This window comes from Erinaceus europaeus, chromosome 11 (genome assembly GCF_950295315.1).
Source record: "Erinaceus europaeus chromosome 11, mEriEur2.1, whole genome shotgun sequence".
Lineage (NCBI taxonomy): Eukaryota > Metazoa > Chordata > Mammalia > Eulipotyphla > Erinaceidae > Erinaceus > Erinaceus europaeus.
The window spans coordinates 105629750-105648620 of NC_080172.1; the positions used below are offsets into that span (position 1 = coordinate 105629750).

The 18871-nt window shown below is 38.6% G+C and overlaps 2 protein-coding genes across 2 annotated transcripts in view; one reads left to right on the forward strand and one right to left on the reverse strand.

The window, feature by feature from the left end:
- Positions 1–8352, forward strand: part of SPATA1 (spermatogenesis associated 1) — a 53822-nt gene extending 45470 nt beyond the window's left edge. The window contains exon 13 of the mRNA XM_060202258.1: positions 7736–8352. Coding sequence (XP_060058241.1) covers positions 7736–7764 — 29 coding nt within the window. The 3' untranslated portion in view covers positions 7765–8352. The remainder of the gene's footprint in view (positions 1–7735) is intronic.
- CTBS (chitobiase) lies at positions 230–16523 on the reverse strand. Its single transcript, XM_007524734.3, has 7 exons — positions 16320–16523; positions 12390–12528; positions 11297–11505; positions 7716–7887; positions 5217–5314; positions 4481–4642; positions 230–1426 (listed from the first exon to the last, which is right to left on the reverse strand). The coding sequence occupies exons 1-7, from the start codon at positions 16479–16481 to the stop codon at positions 1226–1228; spliced, it is 1143 nt and encodes a 380-aa protein (XP_007524796.2). The 5' UTR covers positions 16482–16523; the 3' UTR covers positions 230–1225.
- Positions 16524–18871: the final 2348 nt, after the last annotated feature.

The window sequence follows — 18871 nt, forward strand, 5'->3', positions numbered from 1 at the left end:
TTATTGTTGTAGTTATTATTGTTGTTGTCATTGTTGGATAGGACAGAGAGAAATGGACAGAGGAGGGGAAGACAGAGAGGAGGAGAGAAAGATAGACACCTGCAGACCTGCTTCACCGCCTGTGAAGGGACTCCCCTGCAGGTGGGGAGCCGGGGTTCGAACCGGGATCCTTATGCCGGTCCTTGTGCTTTGCGCCACCTGCGCTTAACCCACTGTGCTACAGCCCGACTCCCTTCTAAAATTTCAGACATGATTTCACAAAAATAATTTAACTGGATAGTATTAAGTTGCTCTAACCTACTGATTTAAATATTACCAACTTATCTTCTTGTATTTTGTGATTATTTTAGTCCCTTATATCCTTCTTTTTCTGGAGGCTGAAGTATATTTAATTTAAGTACTTCTCATTGTATGATTGCTATATGAAGTCAGGGAGCAGAAAACATTATTTACACTGGGCTGGTGAACCTAAAGAGGAAACACTAAATTGCAGGTTTTAAAAAGGAAAAAAAAAAAAAAAAAAAAAAAAAGAAAGAAAGAAAGAAAGAAAGAAAAAGAAGAGAAAAAAACCAAGCAAACTGCGTCTGAAAGACTGTGTTTAAAAATCTATTCTGGGCCCAGGTGGTGGCACACCTGGTTGAGCGCACATTTTGTGTGCAAGGACCCAGGTTCGAGCCCCCAGTCCCCACCTGCAGGGGGAAAGCTTCACAAGTGGTGAAGCAGGGCTGTAGGTGTATCTCTCTGTCTCTCACCCTCTCTATCCCTCCCTTCCCTCTTGATTTCTGTCTCTATCCAATAAATAAATAAATAATTTTTTTAAATCCACTATAAGCAAACAATTCTCATTCCAAATTACCACTATCTTAAAAATTAGTAGTTATCTCTAAGTATATTTTAAGTATCATTCAGGAAATTTGTGGTCATAAAACTCCTAATTCTATAATGATATATGTTAATACTTACAATTAATACATATTAATCAGCATATACAACTAATAAATGTTAATTCTATATAAGCATTATAGGAGGGCATTTCATAAAGTTCACTTTTTTATACCATTCTGTTTCTGGATACTGAAGTGATGTATGTATCTATTCAAATTCAGACCATTAAAGCATCTTTATTTGGCTTTGAGTGTACTAATAACTGAAATATAAAACAGTATAACAAAACCAGATTTATACAAGCAACTCTTCGAAGTCTCAGTAGTTTGACAGAAGATATTCATCTGTGCCGTAGCTTTGGCTCTAAGACTTTCCACATTTCTTCGGTTTGCCGCTTGGCTTCAGCATCTCCAGAGTAGTCAAGACAGTTTGCATTCCACATGCCAATGCCCCTTAAACCATGGTGCTGGATATATGCCGCCTTCACAGTAATGCTCCGAGGATTATCATACCACACTTGATGAAAACGCCCAGTATGATCCTACACAAATCATTTAAGATGTAAATGCAAAACAACCCATAAAATGAAAGAAAAAGTTTCTGAAATTACTGATTCAAAAGGGGTTTAGGAAATAAATCATAAGGTGCAAGACTTCTCAGCTCTATGATCCTACTGTTTTCTGTGTGATGTTCTCTAGATACCATTTCTTGTGGTATTTTCCAAGAGCAAATATACAAATGACATCCTCAGGTTGTTCTATTTAAAGCTCTTCTCATAGTCTCAGATTCGTTTGTTGTTGTTGTTCTGATCTTATGGTGATTAACCATATGATGTACATCTGAACTGCATGTGGAGCTTTTAAAAATAGATTCTTGAGCATCTTACCACATGATTACAAAATGAAAAATTTTCAAGGCTAGTGTCTGGATATATATATATATTTGCTTCTTTCTTATGGTTTTAATGTTCCATTAGGTAATTTGGGGGTGGGGTAGATAGCATAATGGTTATGCAAAGAGACTCTCCTTGTCTGAGGTGTCAAAGTCCCAGGTTCAGTCCCCTGCACCACCATAAGCCAGAGCTGAGCAGTGCTCTGGTAAATAAATAAATAAATAAATAAAAAATCCTGAGACCACTAGATAATTTTGTTATACAGCTAAGATTAGGGAGGATCATTACTCTGGTCTTCTAAAAGCATCTTATATACTTTTTGTATTCTTTACAGTTCCTGGAAATATGCCTAGCTAGGAGCTCAACATATGATTTTTATTTATGATGAATCAACCCAATGAAAAGGTAACAGCAATAGAGGAAGATTATTTTCTCTTCGGGTGGGAGTAGGTAGCATAATGGTTATGCAAAGAGACTCTCATGCCTGAGACTCCAAAGTCCCAGGTTCAATCCCCCACACCACCATAAGCCAGAGCTGAGCAGTGCTCTGATTAAAAAAAAAAAAAAATCTTCCAAGTTTTACAGAGTGATTCTAAGAACATGTCAAAACTGGACTTCATTGGTGCCTTATGCGCAGACCTGGTTCAGAAGTATAAACTAGAAAATGGTCTCATGTTCACCTTCCACGATTTAAAGTCCTTCTCCCCAGATTTACCTGCCTCCTCTAGTGCTAGCAGTCTGTCTTAAAAGGTCTATAAGATACTGGGTAAGAGATAAAGGAAATAGGAAAGGAGCAGATACAGGCAAAGAATGAAATGGAAAAGGCAGGAGATAAAACAGGATGACTCGTGATTTAAAACAATTTCCTAGGAGCTAGGAAGAAAGTACAATGATCATGTAAAAGATTTTCATGCCGAGACTCTTAGGTCCCATGTTCAGTCCTCACAGCTGGGCAGTGCTATGGTGTCTCGCCCCCCACCCCGTATCTTCATCATTAAATAGATAAAATATTAAAAAATAATTTACTGATAATATCAAGAAAACTCTTTAAAGGCCATTCTCAATGAATGCCAGCAATTATTTATTGACACCTCACAAATTAGAAGTTACCTGAGGGGGCCAGGTGGTGGCACACCTGGTTAAGCGCACATGTTAAGTGCGCAAGGAACCAGGTTCAAGTACCCGGTCCCCACCTGCAAAGGGAAAGCTTCACGAGTGGTGAAGCAGTGCTGCAGGTGTTTCTCTGTCTCTCTCCCTCCCTCTCCATAACCACCTTCCCTCTCAATTTCTGACTGTGTCTATCCAATAAATAAAGATAAAAAAACTTTAAAAATTAAAAAAAAGAAGTTACCTGAGATATCTGGTTTGAAGACTCATAGTCACAAAGGAATAAGATGTGACATGCTTGAGTAGAATATACTCATTATCTACCTAGTTACCTCACACAGTATGTTAGAGTCCACGCTTATAAATATTTAGGCAACTTTCAGAGTCTATAGCTAAACACAGAAAGATTGATCTTTGAAGACTTGGCAACCCGAAGACACACACACACACACACACACACACACACACACATATATATATATATATATATATATATATATATATATATATATATATATATATATATATATATATCTTTAATCCTGTCAGCACTCTAGGTATAACTTTGAACTTTTTTAGTGTTGTTAAGAAGTTACACATGCCTCAAAATAATGAAGGTTCAACAGTCAAAAAGTAAAACATATACAAGGTTGGTATATGCATGACTGTGGCATATATGCCTTTCAGAATATCAAGTATGAGATGAAGTCACCTGTCTAGCTCAACATGCTCTAAAGTGTCATCATACACAACTGTGAGCTATTAAAGCAATCCCATGTGTGACATGCATGTTTTTGTAACACGGTATACAGTGTCAGACGACTCATGCAGAGCAATTCCACTATTAGCAGAGCCTGAATTTCCTCTCCAGAAAAATAAACTCCCTGATTTACACAGATTTAGAGACAAGTCACGGGGCCAGGGCAGTGACGCCCCGGTTAAGTGCACGTAGTACTAAGTGCAAGGACCTGCATAAGGATCCGTGTTCAAGTCCCCGCTCTCCACTTGTGGGTGGGTGCGGGGGACATGCTACACTAGAGGTGAAGCAGGTATGCATTTTTCTCTCTCCCTCTCTATCTCCCCGCCCTCTCTTTCTGAGCTATCCAATAAAAAGTGCAAAAACTGGACACCAGGAGCAGTGGATTCATACCGAGCCCCAGCGCTAACCCTGGAGGCAGAAAACAAAAAAACAAAAACAGAAAGTTTGCAAGGACAGGCAGAAGGATCCTGGTTCAAGCCCCCGGCTCCCCACCTGCAGGGGAGTCGCTTCACAAGCGGTGAAGCAGGTCTGCAGGCATCTATCTTTCTCTCTCCCTCTCTGTCTTCCCCTCCTCTTTCCATTTCTCTCTGTCCTATCCAACAATGATGACATAAATAACAACAACAACAATAATAACTACAACAATAAAACAACAAGGGCCACAAAAGGAAATAAAAAATTTTAAAAAAACAGAAAGTCAACTCTTGTAAACAAAAGTCTGTATGTTGAACCGTAAAAGAAAACTGGAAAAGTTCATAATGTCAAATATAAAATCATAAATATGTGCAATTATAAATATGGACAGAATAAATGTTCACAATTTGTGAAAACCTTACTTTATAATTATAATAAGGAGCTTGCTGCTCGTTATCCCACTGACTTCCGGAAATAGAACTGTTTATTTGCTTCATCATCACTTTATAGGGCACTTGACGTCCTGCAGCATCACTACAGGGAGCTCCCCGGAAAGGGACTTTTGCAATGGTACAAACATGATCCTAGAAATGCAAAAATGTTCACGTTATAGGTGGCCATAAGAGCCAAACTAGAAAACACAATAACATCTGTTTATTAGAAACACAGTAGATACTAGAAGTAGATATTCTGACTATGCAGAATAAAAGTCCAATCAAATTCCATTATTAAATAAAACATAATATTCAGAAACTCTCATGGGATTACATAATTGGAAATAAACTCTACTTTCAAACAAATTTTTTAGTTTATTTGTTTATTATTGGATAGAGATAGAGAGAAATTGAGAAGAGAGAGAAAGATAGAGAGAAGATAGGGAGAAAGACACCAGCAGCCTTGTTTCACCACACGTGAAGCCCCCCCACCCCCGTAGGTGGGAATCAGGGGCTTGAACCTAGGTCTTTCTCCACTATGATGTGAGTGCTTAAGAAGGTGTGCCAGTACTTGGCCCCTCAAACTAATTTCTCAAAGTCTGTATGTTCTACATACAAATAAAAGCTTATAAATTCCAAAATAAGCTTGCATGTATGAAATAGAACAGATTCTGAAATATATAATAGGAAAGAGAAAAGGGCACAATGAATTATCTGTTCTTACCTCTGATAGATTCAGACAGGTGTAATCATAACCATACCAGGGGATTCCCATAACAAGTTTTTTAGGATCAATGCCCATCTTGATGTAGTCATCATATCCTAATCAAATAGGGGCAGAAATGCATGGGTTTTTTTGTTTGCTTATTTTTTCTCTGTTCATATGTTCATAAGTAAAACCTTATATATGTTTTACTTTTTGACTGTTGAACCTTCATTATTTTGAGGCATGTGTAACTTCTTAACAACATAAAAAAAGTTCAAAGTTATACCTAGAGTACAGGATTAAAGGTGTATATGTCTTTGGGTTGCCAACTCTTCAAAGATGGTGTATATGTTTTTGGGTTGCAACTCTTCAAAGATCAATCTTTCTGTATTTAGCTATAGACTCTGAAAGTTGCCTAAATATTTACAAGTGTGGACTCTAACATACTGTGTGAGGTAACCAGGTAGATAATGAGTATATTCTACTCAAGCATGTCACATCTTATTCCTTTGTGACTATGAGTCTTCAAACCAGATATCTCATGAATTCATATTCAGAATTCATGCCTATTAAATTCAATATATTTATGTAGAATACTACTACAGTGTTTCTGTAATGTATAAATGCCATATCTTAAACTATAAATTTAGAGCCTAGTAATGGTGCTTCCCATAAAGCATATGCGTTATAATACAAGCCCTGGGCTCAAGTCATGGGTCCTTGCCTGCAAGGGAAAAAGCTTTATGAGCAGTGAAATAGTGTTACAAGTGTCTCTCTTTCTTTTTCCCTCTCTACCTCCCCCATCCGTCTCAATTTTAACCAACAAATAAATAGAATATTGTTTTTAAAAGAACTGTAAATTCAACAGCACTTTTTAAAATCACTTTTCTCTAAATAATAGGAATTATTTGAAACCATTAATCTCAGATGGAAGTCAGAAGTTCACAGAATGTTATTTTAGGAAGACATCTTTCAAAGAAGCATGTTACCTCTATCAAATTCTGAAGCATTAGCTTCTAGGTTCTAAAGTTTCAATAGATTCTATAAATCCTAAGTTTTCTGGCAGGAACATGTCAGTTTCTTATAAAAAAAAATAAATGTCCCCTGTATTATAAATAAATACCCTGTAAATATATTATAGCTAACAATAAGGAATGCCTCCCCCTTTACATGTAGTAGCAAATCTCTAGTTATATAAAACAAAGAGGGAAATGAACAAATCTATGGTACTATTCATATTCATTCTCTCTCTCTCTGTCTCTCTCTCTCTCTCTCTCTCTCTCTCAACCTGAGCACTGCTCAGCTCTGGCCTATGGTGATGCCAGGTGTCTCAGATCCTGTTGTATAACTGTTTTGTATCGTTTCATCCATTACTTTTGGGCAAAGTGAGACGAGATTTTAAAATTTTACCCGTGTGGGAGTCTTGAGTAAGCGCAGCAGGCTAAGCACACATGGGGCAAAGCACAAGCACCTGGCGTAAGAATCCTGGTTTGAGGCCCCGGCTCCCCACCTGCAGGGTAGTCGGTTCACAGGCAGTGAAGTAGATCTGTAGGTGTCTGTCTTTCTCTCCCCCTCTCTGTCTTCCCCTCCTCTCTCCATTTCTCTCTGCCCTATACAACAATGACGACATCAATAACTACAACAGTAATAGCTACAACAAGGGCAACAAAAGCAAAAATAAATAAATAAATACAAAATTTTTTTAAAAGATTTTACCCGTGTATGAAAAGAAACTTTTATTTATTGATTGATCAACAAACCAATACCAATTATCCCAGAAGTCTCAGCTGAGTGCACCATATAGCAAGTAGTCCTTTATTCAATCAATTGATGAGATAAAAACCAGTCAAAAGTTTGGAAAAGCAAAAAGCAAAAGTCACAGTATATGAATGAGAGGTCAAATCAACTCTTAATTCTAACAGGAACATCAATCTTCATTATAGCATAGGTACTAATATTATTGATAGTTGCCAAATAAGATAAAGCTATTCCTATCAATCATGTATACTAAGTATTTGCATCTTAAATATCTTTGTTGTTATTGTCATTGATTACTAAAAAGAACCTTTCAAATTCATCTTTTGGGTAATTTTGTGATAAGAGTGTTGACTTAGTTGAACACCTGCCTGAGCCACAGTTATACCTGTGAAACCATAAGAAAATCCTTCCTTCCTTTTTTCCTTCCTTCCTTTTATTGAACCCCACCCCCCACCCCAGAGTCTTTTACTTTGGTGCAATACAACCTAAGACTTTAACTCCCTTCATCTCATTGATAGAAGGGGGGGGGGAGATACTGATATACCTACCACAGATTTTTCTAGAAGAATTAAGTGAAAGTTTAAAAACTTGAACACTTTTTATAAAGTTCTCCAAATTAATTGATTTTTATGTTTCAAGAAAGCTTTAGAAATGGTAACGGCATACAAATTACTTAGAAATATTTAACTATGTCTTGAGTGCTTTAAAAGGTTCTGGAAGTGATATTACTAATAAATGAGCATTTTTGTGAATTCTTACCAGTTAATGTCTGATTATAGGGAGCATTGGCTGCTGCAATACATTCTGACCAGACTTGACTTTGTTCATCGTAAGACATGACAAAAAGAAAGTCACAAGCATCTGCAATTCCAGTGTAATTATAGCACCTTCTGTCTATGCACCTTGGAGACCAAGCTACATCAAAGGTCACCTATGGAAAAACACATAGTATCTTATGTAACATGACCCAAGCTCTATATTATAACAGATGTTTCGTTTTGATGATATATTATTTTGCCCCATACTGAGATAAAATGACTACTTAATGCATGACTGTATGTACATGTGACATGTATAGAACTAAACAATTTTTAAAAATATATTTTCTGACTACAGGAATTGACCCACATCTATATTTGGACAATGTTTGTACCCAAAGGTATCTGGACATATGCGGTGACCAGAGTTTGTGTAGAAGAGAAATTTTAGGCTCAGATAAGAGTTTAAATATGGGGCTAGACTAGAAACTAATTGAAAGAAATGGGAGTGACAACAGTATATTTGGGGGGTGTTCTTAATTGGAAAGTAAAATCACACTTAAAAAAGAAACTCAAATGCAGAAGTTAAAAAAACATTTTTTTTTGAAGGCTTAATAAACCGTCTTTGGCATAAGCTGGCTGGCCTGTATTGGGAGTTTGAATTCATGTTACATGGTAGATTTAGTTCAATACTACAGTTAAAAAAGAGTAGTGTTCTATTACTATTGGTATAGATTTAAGAACTTGAAATGTTACACAGATCACTTAAATTTTCTTATTTTGTTGAGATAGTCAAATACAACTGAGGTAATAAATTGCCTTGCACTTTGAACAGTGAAATCAGTCTTAAACAAGAATGAATATTTTTAAAATATGTATTTCCTTAACCAAATATTAAGCTAATTTTATATTTATGTAAATGTTCTACTTCTTAAAGGTAGTTTTCTTCTTAACTAGGAATTCAATAAGTACACTAGTTATTACAAAAATTGAGGCACTTTAGTTGAAATATTTTACACTTTGATCAATTCTACTATAACTTTGTTTAGAACTTTCTCAACTAAAATTTTCTGAGTATATTAAAATATATATATATATATATATATATATATATATATATATAGGTTCTTCTTTATAAATCTAGGCTTTCTGTAGTGACTCTCAAGCAAAACTGGGATACAAAGTAAAATTTTAATTATTGGTTCCCATTTTATCACTGTCTCCTATTACAAAAGGGAACTATATTACAGTAATCTACAAACTAAGCAGGTAAGTTTCAAATCCATTTGTAAGTTCTTACCTCTCTCCTGGACAATAACAATATTCTCACCTTGATTTCTTGGCACAGTTAATCTCATATGTTGAGAAGGCAGTGTTAGTATATTAGGTAAGAAATCAAAAGACCGGTGGTAATCTTGGCTCTGCTATAACTAAGTTAGCATCACTTAACACATCTGAAACTGCTCCTATAAGTAAACACTCTGATATAAAAAGAACTCTTCAAATGCATATCTAGGGCTTTACTTCTGTGGCACTTCTGTAAAGTAAAATTATATATTCCCTCCAAATCAGTTCTTGCTCTAAATTCTAGCCTTTTTTTTTTTTTTTTTTGGTCACCAATTTAAGAACCAACCTCTGGGCCATTTTCTGAGTCTTCTTAACTCATACCCTGGAACTGAATACACATTTTTCCATTGGGTGACCTTTCATAATTGTTCTCCACTTTCTTTCCATTAATTAATTAAACAATAACCACATACCAAATACTATCATCACAATCCAAACCGCGTATTCCAAAGTACTGGATTCCTGAGGTATCTTTTGCTGGCCTTCCTTTCTGCTTCAGACTATTTTATATACTACTATGTAATAATCTTCCCCAAACACTTTATGCACGTACTACTACAATGTGTGAGAAGAGAATTATAGTGACCTCAATAATATGAGGACCTTTTTATGGCTTTATGGGTAATTTGTATGCATTTTTTGTTTGTTTGTTTATTTGGGTGTTTGCTCTTATCAGTTGGGTCATCAAAGTTATATCTTTTTTTTATTGGGGGGATTAATGGTTTACAAGTTGTTATATCATATATATATGTATGTATATATATATATTTTTTTTAGATGGTGTTGGTGCACTTCCTGTACAAGTAGGTGGTGTTGGTGCATTTCCTGTACTAGTAGATGGTGTTGGTGCACTTCTTGCCTATATATTTTGTATATGAGCCCATGTCAGATAGGGGGCTTGTGAATATTTACTCCCATTGCATAGGTTCTCTTTTCATTTTGTGAATGGTTTCTGTTGTAAAGCTTTTCAGTTTCATTTTTGCTTCTGTTAAAATTGTTTTGCCACCAAAAAATTCCTTGCAAGAACTAAAATGTAGAGCTAACCAACTCCCTGTTTTCTTTAGGAGTTTTTGTGATTTCAGGCCCTGTGTTTTAACTGTTCAAATGCATTTTGAGTTGATTTTTGTGTATTTGCATAAGAAAGAGATTGAGAGTCACTGATGAGAGTCATTGAGCTAAGAATTAGAGAGGTCTGTTCTCACCTGTACAGCATTGTGCATGGGGCTGGGGTTTTTATGTTAAGATTGTATCTCAGACTTTACTACCTATTTTGAGTGTTTCTTTTCCTAGTCCTTTGATGGGTAAGAGTAACTCAGTTATTGTTTAGATTTCTCCTTTAGGATTTCTCTCAGGAAACTGCTCCTTGTAGAGCTGTGCATTCTGTGAGTCTATGGAATCAGAGAAATTCAGGAGACTCCTTTGTCTCCATAGGTTGAGAATCTCCTATTCTAATTTAGTTTCTTCAACATAATGAACTATAACACTTTTTAAAAATATGGACTGAGTTCACTCGAGTGTGTGTTTAAAAGAGAGACAGAGAGAGAGTTAGAGTTCTAGATTTGATATCACTGTGTGCAAGGATCCGGGTTCAAGACCCTGTTCCCCACCTGCAGGGAGGATGCTTCATGAGCAGTGAAGCAGGTCTGTAGGTATCTATCTTTCTCCTTCTCTATCTCCCCTTCCAAAAAAGACTCGTAGATTTAAAATCACTGATTTGAGACCACATTATCCCTTGTTATCCATATGTTGCCTGGCAAGATTCCAGAACTATCTCTACCACTAGGCAGAGCTGCTTCTGTCCTATATTGGTGAAAGCAGAGCCTGGTTTCCTAAGGCCTCCTGACTCACAGTATTATATTTTGGTGTGGCCAGAAGACAGATTTAGCACAATTAAATTCCTCAAATGGTCTCCAACAAAAGCCTCAAAAGTTCTCTAACTTCTTTTCTAGGATCTCTGTACTGAAATTTCTTTCCAATTAATAAAACTGAGATTCAGTTAGTAACACTTTGATAAACAGATTTTGACCGTGAAAATAGGGGTTTCAGAAAAATAATAATAGTAACAAACAAGCTAGTGGGGAAATAGCCTAAGTCTACATGCCTGAGGCTCTGGGTTTAATTCCTGGCACAGTGGTACCCTACCTTCTCTTCCCTCTCCCTCTCTCTCACATGTAACTCACTCGCCTATGATTTAGATAACAAAACAAACCTTTAAAAAATAATGTGAATTTTTACCTGTGATCCTTCAATTTCACGATGGAAAGAGTCTGTGGTTTCTTTTACTAAGGCAGTTAACGCATCATATTCAGGCGATGAGTAGTTAACTTCTTGCTCTATATCTATATTAATTCCATCCATATATTGTGTTTTAGCCAACTTCACTTTTTGAGCTATCCAGGATGCTCTGAAAGTAGGATCAACGATATCCTTTAAGGATACATCTCCTATGGAAGAAATGTAATCTTTTGTGCATATATGTCTTTCATAGTTTAATGACATTACTTCACAAACTATCCCAAAGAAATCAAAATATCTTTAAAGCATATCATTATTTATGATTCCTACACCTCTAATTTGTTTATCATGTGGAAAACTAATATGCCAAAAACAAGTCCACTACTTATTAGTGTCTAAAACAACCGTTTCCAAATTAGAAAGTATAAATCGTAGACTATGAGTAGATAAAGATCTTTATCCTACATAGGAGTCACATTTTGCTAAAAAAAAAAAATTGATAGTGGGTTAATTTCTTTTTAAACACATGTATACCTGGGCTAAGAGAATACTTACCTGGCAAAGTGTTTACATTACCACGTGTAAAACTCCAGGCTGGTGGTCTGGGAGGTGGCGCAGTGGCAAAGCTTTGGACTCTCAAGCATGAGGTCCTGAGTTCGATTCCTAGCAGCACATGTGCAAGAGTGATGTCTGGTTCTTTCTCTTTCCTCCTGTCTTTCTCATAAATAAATAAAATCTTTAAAGAAAAAAAAAAAAAAAACCAAAACTCCAGGCTGAAGCTCTGGTAGCACATGGGAGCACCATGGCACCAAAAAAAAAAAAAAAAAAAAAAGTGTCATGGATGGTGAAATGGTCCTGTGGTGTCTTTCCCTCTCTGCCTCTCTGCCTAAAAGGGCTGAGGAGAAGTGGAACTACATGTGTGCAAGGTTCTGCGAAAACAAACTGGTAACTGCAGAATGTATGACGCATTATCAAAAGTTAATTTTAGGATGTCGAAAAACTACGAAAAGGTAACTTTGGAAAGTCAGGATAACAAACAGTGCAAGTAAACTTGCCAACTAGCTGGACACATCTGGTAAAAATTGTAACTCACCTTTTAGCACTACTCTTGCTCCTTTCGAATGAGCATAGCACATGAGTTCTGAGTCATATTTTCCAAAAACTGCCACAGTTGTAATTTGTGACCAATCATAAGATTTCCAAGTTTTCTGTCCAACATCGAACACAAAAACCTGCCAGAGCAACAGGAATAAGGACCATCACTTAAGAATATCATGCTTACCAAAGAAAATGACATCAAACACTGATGTCATGCCAGCTACTCAAAATACAACAGTAAATAAGACATAAGAGTCGCCCGTATAGTTGGTGACAAGGAAAATTAACCAGACCTGGAAAACAGGGAAAGGTCAGCTAGGAAGAAATAGTGGCAAGAACCAAAGTTTGGAAGCAGAGAGAACTGACAGTTGTGACTGAATCCTGCAGACGGACGACACCTAGGGATTGAGGGAAGAGAGCAGTGGACAGACCACAAGAGTGGTCGGCCAGGTTAAATCATTAAAGACCTTGTAAGCCCTCCTGATAAAGCAGTACTTTACCCTGAAGGAAAGTATTTTAAAAGAATAAAGTATACATTTGAAGTACACATTTAGGAATGTTTTAGAAAAGTCCCTTCAGCTGAAGTGGGAAATGGATTAAAGAGAGACCTGTGCTGGTGACAGAATATATAACAAAGAAGCTGTTGGAAGAATCCAGTTAAGGGCTGGGTGGTGGCGCGTCTGGTTGATCACACATGTTAACAATGCGCAAGGACCCAGGTTCAAGCCTCCAGTCCCTACCTGGGGGGGGAAAGTTTCACAAGGGGTGAAGCAGGGCTGTAAGTCTCTCTCTCTCCCACCCTCTTCCTCTCTGTCTTTACCTTTCATCTTAATTATCAAATATTTAAAATGCAAATAACACTTTTAAAAAAAGAAGAAGAATCCAGTTAAGAAATAATGGTGACATCAAGTAAAGTTAGAGAAGCAAAAGTAAGTGAAATAAGTGAAAAGATCTGGAAGATACCAAAAAGACCAAAGTCACAGGACTTTGTGATCGACAGTGTAAGGTTTAGAACAAGGGGCAAAGCTGATAATTCTCAAATGTCTACTCACTACAGGTGGAGTTGTGAATACTTCATTAACTATGAGTGAATTTTGGTGAACCTGACTTCTTAGAGTAAGACTTCAGTTAGACTTTAAGGTGGCACATCACTTTAATTCTAGTCCAGATAAGGTGTCAATTCATTGATTCAGCAAATATTCACTGAATTCCATAAAGTGTGAGGGTGGTATACTTTTTTTTTTTTTGCCTCCAGTTGTTGGGGTTTGGTGTAGGCACTATGAATCCAATACTCCTGGTGACCTTTTAAAAAATTTTCTATTGGATAAGACAGAGAAAAATTGAGAGGGAAAGAGGAGACAGAGGAGGAAGAAGATAGACACCTGCAGACCTGCTTCACCAATTGTGAAGAGTACCCTGGATCCTTGTACAGGTCCTTGTGCTTAGTACTATGCGCGCTTACCAGGTGCACTACTGTCTGGCCCTGGTGGTCTATTTCTGTACACTAGGAACACATGGGTTAAAAGAGAAGTGAGTTAATCACAGTAAGGGGCTGTGTAGAAGTGCAGAGTATGGCGATTGGGTCCTGGTAGGTCTGCTAGGGCATGAAAATTCACATGAAGACTAAATCTGGAAAAAGATCTGGTCAAGATGGGGAGGGATACCATTGTATACAAAACTGTGTGTGTGCGTGTGCGTGTGTGTGTGTGTATGTGAGTATGAGAGAGACATCAGCAGAAGGAACAGAAAAGGGCAAGTCTCAATATTTCAGGAGAATTCTGAATTTCTGGAACAACAACAAAATAATCTGGCTATCTGGCTGAAGCATAGAAAATCCTGAAAGGATGTGGAATCAGATAAAAAATGTAATAGTAAGGTAATGGATAGCATGATCATAGAGAACTTTGCATATCAATGAGAAGCCAGTAGTGTTTGAAGTAAGATTGTGGTATACAGTCTGCCTTAAAAATGAGGATAGTGAGAGTCGGGTGGTAGCACAGTGGGTTAAGCACACGTGGTGCAAAGCGCAAGGACTGGCATAAGGATCCTGGTTCGAGACACCAGCTCCCCACCTGCAGGGGGGTTGCTTCACAAGCGGTGAAAAGCAGGTCTGCAGGTGTCTTTCTCTCCCCCTCTCTGTCTTCCCCTCCTCTTGTCCATTTCTCTCTGTCCTATCCAACAGTGACAACAGTATAACTACAACAATAAAACAAGGGCAACAAAAGTAAATAAATAAATAAAAATGAGGATAGAGCCCTATCACTGGGCCACTGGATAGAAAATGGATGTGGCAGTGAGAGGGGTTGCAATAAAAGTGGACCCAGAAATTTCTTAATTTCCTCAATCTCCTTTTTTTTTTAAACATTTCTGAATTAACAATGCATGACTCATTTTTCTCCTAAGTATCCAAACTGCCCACTGAAATTGTAAAAATTACAGATGGGAAGATCCATTACTTTTAGATTCATATTTCTGTCACAAGTCTTGTCTCCTGTTATAATTCTAATATTAAAACTGAATTTGTTACAAAAAAAAAAGAACTGAGAGCTTATTATATAATAGCAGCCCTAAAAAAGCAGCTGGATGAACCAACTGAAAAAATATAAGGGGGAAAGGAATGTGCTCTAGACTCTGTGTTAGAAAAATATAGGAAGAAGAAAGAAAAAGAATGCGAACATACTAATGAATGAAATGGTGCTTCTCTGCACAATCAGTTTTCACAACAGCACAGCTCCTGCCTAACCCACTAAGAGGTACTGACTGAGAGGGTGCTACAGGCTTTCGGACGTCTGTCAAGTCTCCACACTAGACACGATCTCCATGAACACTTTTACTTCTCCTAAGCAATGCATATATGTGCATGTGTGTGTGTGTGTGTGTTTATGAGTATTTAAGTACCTCCTGTATCAAAGCTAATCAACTAGATTAAGAACTGGCAACTGTGCCTATGTTTGCCAAAGAACTACTCTTTGGACTACTATCTTTTGACATCCTTGAAGGCCTCTAATTACTGCTGCAGTTATCAAACTCTTGACCTTGAACACAGTTTTCATATTGCCTCTGAATGGGTATTTGACTAAAGTCAAAGACTTTATACAATACACACACACACACACACACACACACACACACACACACACACACGTAGTTTTTGGTAATTTTGATGTGCCTTGAGGGTTGGTACAGAAAAGCAAATATGGGAGTCGGGTGGCAGCCCAGCAGGTTAAGCGCAGGTGGAGTGAAGTGCAAGGCCAGGCATAAGGATCACGGTTCGAGCCCCCGGCTCCCCACCTGCAGGGCTGTCCCTTCACAAGCAGTGGAGCAGGTCTGCAGGTGTCTGTCTTTCTCTCCCCCTCTGTCTTCCCCTCCTCTCTCCATTTCTCTGTCCTATCCAACAACGACGACATCAATAACAACAACAATAATAATTACAACAACAATAAAAAAGGGCAACAAAAGGGGAAATAAATATAAAAATAAAAAAAAAAAGAAGAAATTGCAACATTCAGCCAAATTACTTTTGAAATGCTGACAGTCTTTCAAACTAAATCCTCACTCCCATGGAATCAGTGGATCTTGCTGCTTAGGGAATCTCCCGAATATCCACTGTTTTCACTCCTTTGCTGTGTACACCCAGCACCCTCTGGGAAGGGGGCACAGCAGATTCTTAAAAGGAGTTTGCTTTGGGAGTGAAGCCTGGACCTGAATATTTGCCTGCCTCCCTGTGAGACCTGGGAGGATTCCTCAACCTCTCTGAACTCGAGTTTCCTCAGCTAAAACATTAAGGGAGTACATAAACCGATTAAGAATGATCAGAGTTGGCCCCCACAGGCGCTCTTGCAGGGTTTGATGTCACTCCAGCTTCTCCCTCCCGGCCCGGGCTGGAGGACTTAAGCTCCCGGGAGGGGCGGGGACAGCCGCTGACCTCAAAGTCTGGGCGGTGGCGGATCGGGCGGCACAGCTCTGGCTTCCCGCACGGGCAGTCGGCCTGGGCCAGGCCCTGCACGGCCAGCAGCAACCACGGAAGCAGCCGAGCGAGCCCGGGGGCGCCGCCAGGCTGGAAGAGTCCGAGCTGCGGCCAAGACATGTCAGCGGGTAGCTCCAGCACTAAGGAGCCCAGCCCTCCGGTCAGGGGCGGGGCCTGCAGCGGGGCGGGGCCTGTCCGGGGGCGTGGTCTGTATGTGGGCGGTGCCTGAATAGAGGCGGGGCCTCTCTCGGGGTGAAGCCTGCACGGGGCGGGGCTTACCTAGGACGAGGCCGGAATCGGGGCGGGGCCTGTATCGCAGCGGGGTCTTCCCTAGAGGTCCTCCTCTTTTATTTTTCTGAGCAACTGAGTCAATTCTCTCTGCAAAGAGGCGATTTTCCGGGTTGTGCTTAAGTATTACACCTAAATGGGAAAGGAAGGTAGTGTGTTGGCGCCTAACTGAAGATACTGATTGATATCTGGGTTTTTCTTTTTAAAATATATTTTTATATTATTTATTTATTTGGGTAGAGACAGAAATTGAGAGGGGAGTGAGGAAATAGGAAGAGAGCGAGAGCGAGGGAGAGAGAGAGAGAGAGAGACCTGCTTCACTTGTGAAGCTTTTCCCCTGCAGGTGGGAACCAGGGGCTTGAACCCTGGTCCTTGAGCATGTAACATGTGTGCTCAACCAGGTATGCCACCACCCATCCCCTCAGGGCTTTTCTGAACGAACCATACATTCATATTACTCTAAAGTAGAATCTTTAGATCACAAACATCAAGCAACCCGTTCTGTGCTTCCTCTGATTTTTCTTTGTTGCTTTTTTGTTTGTTTTTTCTTTTTGGTTACTGTGGGTGCTTCACTACCTGGGACTTTTTTTTTTTTCTTCTTCAGAGAGACAGAGAGACATCGACAGAAGGAGAGAGCAAAAGACCAGAGCACTAAAGTCCCCCCACCCCCACCCAGTACAGACAGGAGGGAGCCAGGCTAGGTCAGGTGGATGGCAAAACAGGCACTCCCCCAGCTGAGCTATCTTGTCTGCCTTTTCTTTTTACTTGTAATCAAGGACAGCAAACAAGAAAAACCAGTGGCGTGAAAGGAGTGATTAAAGAGAGGAAACTTATTAAAGAACTAAAATCTTCTTAAATATTTGCATTTTACCTAATGTGGTGTGGTGTGGTGTGTGTGTGTGTGTGTGTGTGCGTGTGTGCGTGTGTGTGTGTGTGTAGTTAGGGTCTTGCACATGGGTGACTTCACAGCTCCCAGACCACTTTTATAACAAGTATTTATACATATTCTTTACACATAGAATAATTTATTTGAATGATGCAGAAGAGTTGAATAAACAGACCTAAGTATGATATCATTGGGACTTACTTGCTGGCTGGCATCTACTAGCTTGAATTTCAGTGGATTCCTACCCTTACTTGAATCTTTAATGAACCACCATGGTAGAAAAAAATGTTCACACACACTGTCATAATTTGGATGCTGGAGTAATTAATCATTCCCGTTGTTATTCCATAGGAAAAGAAATATGAGAAGCCTACATTTGGTTTCCTCTAGACTGTGCCCCACTGTGTAAGTTTTTGCTTTGTAATAGTTGTAAGCACAAAGCAGAGATTTTTATTTACTTCTGGCAGTTAAACTAAGTCTGGTTAAATATATATATTTAAATTTTTTTGTATTTATTTATTTATTCATTCCTTTTTGGTGCCCTTGTTGTTTTATTGTTGTAGTTATTATTGATGTCGTCGTTGGATAGGACAGAGAGAAATGGAGAGAGGAGGAGAAGACAGAGAGGGGGAAAGAAAGACAGACACCTGCAGACCTGCTTCACCGCCTGTGAAGCAACTCCCCTGCAGATGGGGATCTGGGGGGCTGGAACTGGGATCCTTGTGCGGGTCCTTGCACTTTGCACCACGTGTGCTTAACCCACTGCTCTACCGCCGGACTCACTGGTTAAATATTTTTATTAAAATAAATTCATGGGTGGGGCATTATGCAAAGAGATCTAATGCCTGAGGCTTCAAAGTCTCAGGTTCGATCCCCCACAACACCATAAGCCAGAGCTGAATAGTACTCTGGAAAAACAATAACAAATGTAAATAAAACAAATCCATTCACAATTCTGGCATTGCATAGCCATCAATTTGATCTGTTCATCTATAGTTGCAGGCCATAGAGCAAAGAGCAGAAAGAAAATTTAGCATAGCAATATATTAATTATATACAAGTACATCCAACAATTTATTTGCAAGATTCAAAGCCTCTATGTAGAAAAATGTGGGACTTTCTAGAGAGAGATGCTAAATTAAAGTAAGTTAAAATTACAGTCAGGATATGGTGACAAGAACTGATATAGCCAGCCAGACAGCTAGGGACTGATGCCCAATTAATCCCATCACTTATGTAAGTTAACTATCTTAGTTTTATTTTATCTGTGAAAAGACACCCTTGGCTTGCATGGCACTCACTGTGGTCTTAGAACAAGATCTGAATTGGTAAGTTA